Source organism: Stegastes partitus, unplaced genomic scaffold, assembly GCF_000690725.1.
Source record: "Stegastes partitus isolate 25-593 unplaced genomic scaffold, Stegastes_partitus-1.0.2 Scaffold490, whole genome shotgun sequence".
Classification (NCBI taxonomy): Eukaryota; Metazoa; Chordata; class Actinopteri; family Pomacentridae; genus Stegastes; species Stegastes partitus.
In genome coordinates this window covers 347798-355462 of record NW_007578221.1, presented here as the reverse complement: position 1 = coordinate 355462, position 7665 = coordinate 347798, and the positions used below count along the sequence as shown (strand labels likewise).

Below are 7665 nucleotides of genomic sequence, written 5' to 3'. Positions count from 1 at the left end.
AGTTATTTTATTTATTCAGTTCTCTATTTATTCACCTATATCCATATTTTCTTTTTTCTTTTATTGTTTATTACTTCATTTTTTTTATCATTTCTTATTCTGTTTTTAAATGTTTTGATTTTTTGTCTATCTTTTAATAGTCTGTATCTTATTTTATTTTATTTATTGATCTAGCTTATTTTATTTTATTTTATCTCCTCTGGTGTTCCCTCATTCTCTTTGTTATATAGGACAGTGATTCCTCAGTTCTCGACTCCAGTGTCTTAGAGTCCTTTTATTGATAACTTGACTGTGGGGGTGGGGAGCTGTTTTTATTGTTTTACTGTAATTTCTGTTTGTTTGTTTATTTGTTTGTTTGCAAGATAACTCGAAAAGTTGTGAATGAATTTTCATGAAATTTTCAGGAAATGTTGATAACGGCACAATGAACAGATGATTACATTCTGGTAATGTTCTGGTTTACCATCTGGTTATTTTCTCATAAAACAGTAAATGCTGTTAAGTGTCACAGTGGCGCAGAGTGCTGTCGTTGCGCCGTTTGTCCACTAGATGGAGCTCTGACACCATTCAGTCCTTCAGTCCTCACCGCTGTCTTAGTAGTACAGCAGTAAGCTTCAGCCAGGCAGCATCACAGGAGTGAGCTGAGCGGAGCTACTGACAGATAAGTTCAGAAACACGTTGTGACATTAAGAATGACTCTACATGTCTCCTGGTTCACTTTAACTCTCTTTGCCATGAGTCAGGACGACTGACGCGGGCTGCGTTGCATCAGTCATGCTTTTCATTTGCATTGCATTGCTAAAATTGTGCGACCTAAGCTTAAGCTACTCCCTGTCTGTTTATGTTAGCAGTAACATCACTGTAGTTTTGCCCGCCTAGCATAGCGTTAGCTAACCGCTTAAAAGCCAGTAAGTAACAGCAGAAATAACATAAGTGTACAAAATATTAGAGTACAGAACGACCATTCATCACTCTGTCAGCTTGTTATTAATGATATCAGTGTTAATTTAAACGCTATGATCTGATTCTCCATGAATCTAACAGTGTAGATCAAATGAATGCAGAACTTGCTGGAAATCACAATATGGTGGAAATGAGCTGCTTGGAGGAGGTCTGAGCTCTCAGAGTGCTCTTCTAGTTATTTTCAGTAAAGCACCGTGCGTTGCATTTGTGATTGTATGGAAAGTGCTATAGAAATAAAATCTGATTGATTGATTGATTGATTGATTGATTTCGACAGCCAAATCTCCAAAAACTGTGGGATTACTGCCCTCAGCATCCTCTGGAAATCCAATGATGCCTTTATTCTTTCTCGTCCTGCGATTTTCCAGGTGGTCCATATGATCATCCATGTCCAGCACCTGTCTCTCCAGCTCTTAGTTTGCCCTGGACTGGGTCCACAGTATCCTCCGGTGCCCAAGTTCTTGTCTCTGCCTCAGAGATCCGCTTTGGCCGTGGAGTTCTTCCCGTTGCAGTTGGAGCAGCTCTGACAACGGCCCAGCTTTTCATCAATTACTTTGAGGATGTTGGCATAAATTCGGAGATGGCTTCCCGAAGTGCAGGTTCAAGTGTGTCAGCGTGAGCTCCGGCATCGACGTCCCCTCTAGCTTGTTGGCTAGGGTCTTTTGGCCTGTTGGGTTTTTTTCTCTGCAGCATGTTGTCAGACTGTCTCAAACAGTAGTCATTAATGCTCATTACGTGCTACAGACCTGCAAGGTTCTGTGAAAAGTAATATTTGCAGAAAAAGAGCTTAGTGGCACAGCAGCTCAACTAATCGTGTCCTCTCTTCAAGCTGCAACCTTGAGGACCTCCATACTCGTGATGGGAAGTTCAGCTCTTTGGGCTCCCAAATGGCTTTTAATTTCTCATCATCTGTAGCCTGAGAAGCCTTATAATGGCCTAATTTTGTGTATTTTTATGTTACAAAAGCAGGCATTTTTACTTTTGTTTAATAATTTAATCAAAATTTTAATATTAATTTAACGTGAAAACAAATGAACAAAACAGTGCAAACAAACCTCCAGAACAGAACTAGAACAGACCAAAACTCAGGTCAAACACCAAACAGTTTGTCCTTAGTGCAGGTTTGCATTCAAAAGAATTAAATGTCTCAGCTTGGCTGGACTGATGCGGTTTCTCCTCTCGGTTATGATCTGTTCTGTTACTGAGAGTCTCTCTCAGAGGGAACAGATGTTGTCTCCCTCCATCACCTCCACCAGGTGGAGAAGACTGAGGCCTCGGCCTGCCACCAGCTCAGTGGCTCTTCTGCTCCTTGGATGAGGGGCTCCTCAGATAGCATCACATCTCCATTATAACATCAGCTGTGGCACTAAATCCTCACATGTGATTGGCCACAAGGCCGCCATGCTGCCAATCAAAACAAAGTTCTGCCGTGAGCTGAGCTGAGCCACTGAGCAGCAAAAAACAAAAAAAAAGTCAGGGGCCGGCTCTCACTCGATGGGAATTGGCTCTTCTGATTCACTTTTGCTCCATACGGATCCTGTTGATGCTGCAGCATGTTGTTGATGTGTGTGGACATGAACAGCTGGATGTTGTGCTGACATCTGGATGATGTGTGTAGAAGCTGACATGATGATGATCCACAATAACAGAAGGACAAAGTCACTCTGCTGGTTGGAGAGAAAAGCTCATTGATGAGGACAAAGTCATGTTGAGCTGCACATTCAGAACCTGAACACATCTGATGGATCATCACTGATTTTATCTACATCTTTTATTCTTTATTCAGATTGTGGTACTGCAGGTTGTCAGAGATCAGCTGTGATTCTCTGGCCTCAGCTCTGAAGTCCAACCCCTCCCATCTGGAACATCTGGACCTGAGCTACAACAAGCTTCAGGATTCAGGAGTGAAGCATCTGTTAGATCTTGTGGAGAGTCCAGACTGCATCCTGCAGACTCTGAGGTCAGACATCATGTTTTCTTTGTGTGTTGAGATGAATGAGATGTAAAGTTGTGGTGACACTAAACTGCAGCCATCAGGCTGATCTTCTACTGATCCACACTGAAATTTCTGCTTCAGTCCTTCGATTGGCAGAGAAATGTTAAGTTAACTCTGAGCAGAAAGTGAAATAAATGTCAGAGTGTTGTTCCTTGTGTTTGCTGCTCAGCATGAGTGTGTGTGGATGGAGCCACTGGTGGAGCTGCAGAGGTTCAGAGCTGAAGTGGCTCCAACAGCAGCATGTTGTCATTCAGATTCATGAGAGCTCTTCTTCTCTGCTGCTGTTGGACTGTTTGAAGCTGCATCCTGGTGGCTTCAGCTGTTTGGACTTTACATCTTCTCAACTTGTACATTCTGAAGCTTCTTCAGCTCTGAACACATGATGAAACTCTGAATGATTTCAGGAACTTTGTCTCCTCAACTCACATCTTTTATTCTTTATTCAGATTGAGGGCCTGCTGGTTGTCAGAGATCAGCTGTGATTCTCTGGCCTCAGCTCTGAAGTCCAACCCCTCCCACCTGAAACATCTGGACCTGAGCAGGAACTTCCTGCAGGATTCAGGAGTGAAGCATCTGTGTGGTTTTGTGGAGAATCCAGACTGCAGCCTGCAGACTCTGAGGTCAGTCCACTGACTGTCTGTTACTGTTGGAGATCTGATGTGTTTCATGACAACTGAAGCTCAGTTATGTTCAAACAGAACTTCATCCATGAAGCTGTAAATCTGCTCTGGTTCATGTTTTCTAGTTTTTACAAAAGCTGAGTGTTTGTATCAGTGTTCAAAATGTTCAGAGTTAGTTGTTAAAGTCAATGAATGTTTGTAGTTTGTGCTGAAGAGTCACATCTGGATCCAGAAGATGCCACCCGCTGACAACCTGGCCCTTATTGTGAGCACGGAGGAGGTCAGGAGGATGCTCCGGGGTGTGAACCTGTCGAAGGCTGCTGGTCCCAATGGTGTCCAGGGGAGGGTACTGAGGGGCTGTGCAGACCAGCTGGCAGAGGTTTTACTACCATTTTTAACCTCTCACTGGCTGCCTGCACAGTCCCAAGCTGCCTAAAATCTGCCACTATCGTGCCCATCCCCAAGAGACAGTCGGTCAGCAGTCTGAATGATGACAGACCTGTGGCTCTCACGTCAACTGTGATGAAGTGCTTTGAGAGACCGGTGCTGAGGCACATAAAATCCTTACTGCCTCCCAGGATTGATTAGCACCAATTTGCATACAGAGTCAACAGGTCCACAGGTGATGCCATCAACACAGCCCTCCACACAGTGTGTCAACATCTTGAACAATCTGACAATTATGCAAGCATGTTGTTTGTGGACTTCAGTTCTGCTTTTAACACGCTTGTTCCAAGCAGACTGTTGTTAAAACTGTGCAGTCTGGGCATCAGCAAGCACACCTGCAGATGGATCAGAGACTTTCTCACCAACTGTCTGCAGTCAGTCAGGTTGGGGCCCCACCACTCCTCAGTGCTGACAGTGAGCACCGGGGTCCCTCAGGGCTGTGTGCTCGGCCCCATGCTGTACACCTTGGACACCCACCACTGTGCACCAACCCACAGCAGCAACATCTTTGTCAAATTTGCAGATGACACCACTGTGGTTGGGCTGATTCACAACAACGATGAGACGGCCTACAGAGAGGAGGTCCTGAACCTCACTACCTGGTGTTCCCTCAGTAACCTGGCACTCAACTCCTCAAAGACTAAGGAGTTGGTGCTGGACTTCAGGCGGAAGGGGGTCCCCCCCCCCCTTTCTCATCCTGGGGGACACCGTAGAGAGGGTCGGTGACTTGAAGTTCCCGGGAACATGCATTTCTCAGGACCTTACATGGGGCACCAACACCAATGCCCTGGTGAAAAAGGCACAGCAGCGTCTGTACTTCTTAAGGTCACTGAGAAAGATCAACCTGTCCCAGGAACTGCTGCTGTCCTTCTATAGGTGTTCTGTAGAGAGCATCCTCACCCACAGCATCTTGGTGTGGTTCAGGAGCTGCTCTCAGGCTGACAGGAAGGCTCTGGAGAGAGTCAGGAAGTCAGCACAGAGCATCGTAGGAGCACAGCTGTCCTCTCTGTCGGACATCTATGACACCAGATGTCTGTGCAGGGCCAGAAGCATCACCTTCGATGGTTCACACCCCGGGCACAGCCTGTTCTAACTGCTGCCCTCAGGAAAGAGGTACCGGTCCATCAAGGCCCGCACATCCTGACTCACCAACACGTTCTACCCAAATGCAATACGGGTACTGAACGCACACTAGTCTCCATAGTCTGAACTATTTGTCACATATATTTATTATTTATACTATACTATACTATACTATACTATATAATTATATCATAATTACGTTTCAATTATTATTATACATGATACTGTATTTTGTATATATTTATTACTAATAATAATAATTTCTTTATTTATGTTATTTCTCATATATCCACAGTGTTCCTACCTCAACAGTGCAATATATTTATTCTACCGTTTCGCTAACTGTACATACTTTCTACTGGCTCCTTTTGTAAATACATGTATGTATTCATATTTGTCTTTTTATACTTTTACTTTTATACTTCTGTACCACTGGAGTTGTCTTTTAATTTCCTTGTACCTTGTGTATGATGACAATAAAAAAAGCATTCTATTCTGTTCTATTTTATTCTAAGATCCTCTGAACTCAGATCAGTTTGAAGAGAAATATTTCTTTGGGTTGTGTTCAGTTCAATGTGATTTCACTGATCCTGATCCTGTTGATGCTGCAGCATGTTGTTGATGTGTGTGGACATGAACAGCTGGATGGATGTTGTGCTGNTGTGTGGACATGAACAGCTGGATGGATGCTGACATCTGGATGATGTGTGTAGAAGCTGACATGATGATGATCCACAATAACAGAAGGACAAAGTCACTGTGCTGCTTGGAGAGAAAAGCTCATTGATGAGGACAAAGTCATGTTGAGCTGCACATTCAGAACCAGAACACATCTGATGGATCAGCCAACTTCAAATGTATTATTTGTCCTCGAGGGGCAATTTGTTATGCAGCAGCTTACACAAGCATTCACAATAAACACCAATAAAAACATTAAAAAGACAGATTAAAGGAAATGTTTAAAAAAAATAATAATAATTTTTTTTTTAAAGACAATAAAAACATTTAAAAGTTACACAAAGCATAAGACAGACAGGGACATCAGCAGCAATCTTGGTCATTCAGGTGTATTCCAGTGAAACAGTCAGCAGTAGCAAGAGAAGAAATCAAGTAAACAGGTTAAAGTGCAGCACAGTACATGATAGAGTCCAGCAGCAAAAACACTGTGCATTACCTCCTCCTCTTCTCAGCGTTTATAGCTCGGATGGAGGTAGGCACAAAAGAGAACTTGTACCTGTTTTTTGTGGCCTGGGATACTGCCAGACGAAGGCCGGAGGGGAGCAACTTATACTCCTGATTGAGAGGAAGAGTAGCATCCATAAGAATCAACTGAGCTTTCTTTTTAGCTTGTGTATTAAAAATATCTTCAAGACTATTAAAACACACCCCAGGTACTTTAGAGGATACTTTTACTATCCTCCCAAGGGAATTCTTGTCCTTGTTGCCAAGGTTACTACACCAGTATATGATCGAAAACGAAATAATTGACTGAATGAAGGAACAGTAGAAGAGCTTCATCAGGGTCCTATCAACCTGAAACTTGGCGAGCTTTCTCAGACAGAATAATTGTTGTTGACCTTTTTCAACAAGCATTTCACAATTTAAGTCAAACTTCAGTTTACTGTCGATTACAGTACCCAGATATTTATAACTAGGTACCAGTTCCACTGGCTCGCCATGGACCACACTGCACTGAGGTACTGGGGGAGACCGTCTAAAATCAATGCAGATCTCCTTTGCTTTATAAACATTGATTTGAAGGACAGCTTCTTTGCGCCATAATATAAAATCAAGAACCTGCCCATGTCCGACTTCATCATCACCGAGCAGGCTGACGATTCGGTAATCGTCAGCCTGCTCGGTGATGAGTCTGTCATCGTGGTGGCTGACACAAGCATTTGTGTATAAAATATATTAAAGGGCAGATATAACGCAGCCTTGAGGCGATCCGGTGGAGGTCATCAGTTGGCTGGACAGTGCTCCGTTGACCCTGACTTGTTGTGATCTATTAGTGAGGAAATCAAGGATCCAACCCGCCAGACATGCATCAACACCAAAGACACTAACAAGTTTCTCGACCAGGATGTGAAGCTGGATTGTGGTGAAAGTGGATGAGAAGTCAACAAAAAGCAGCCTGATTTTATCACTGATTTTATCTACGTCTTTTATTCTTTGTTCAGGTTGGAGCGCTGCTTCTTGTCACAGACCAGCTGTGATTGTCTGGCCCCAGCTCTGAAGTCCAACCCCTCCCATCTGAAACATCTGGACCTGAGCTACAACGACCTGCAGGATTCCGGAGTGAAGCATCTGTGTGGTTTTCTGGAGAGTCCAGACTGCATCCTGCAGACTCTGAGGTCAGACTTCATGTTTCATTTGTGTTCTGAGATGAATGTGATGTAAAGTTGTGGTGACACTAAACTGCAGCCATCAGGCTGATCTTCTACTGATCCACACTGAAATTTCTGCTTCAGTCCTTCGATTGGCAGAGAAATGTAAAGTAAACTCTGAGCAGAAAGTGAAATAAATGTCAGAGTGTTGTTCCTTGTGTTTGTTGCT

At 43.5% G+C, this 7665-nt stretch overlaps 1 protein-coding gene across 1 annotated transcript in view; it reads left to right on the top strand.

Annotated features, from left to right (window-relative positions):
• The window catches only part of LOC103361193 (NACHT, LRR and PYD domains-containing protein 14-like), an 8740-nt gene extending 1135 nt beyond the window's left edge, over positions 1-7605 (top strand). Inside the window, exons 2-5 of the mRNA XM_008287214.1 lie at positions 2750-2923; positions 3406-3579; positions 7290-7463; positions 7581-7605. Of these exons, the coding sequence (XP_008285436.1) occupies positions 2750-2923; positions 3406-3579; positions 7290-7463; positions 7581-7605 (547 nt within the window). The remainder of the gene's footprint in view (positions 1-2749; positions 2924-3405; positions 3580-7289; positions 7464-7580) is intronic.
• The last annotated feature ends 60 nt before the right edge of the window (positions 7606-7665 follow it).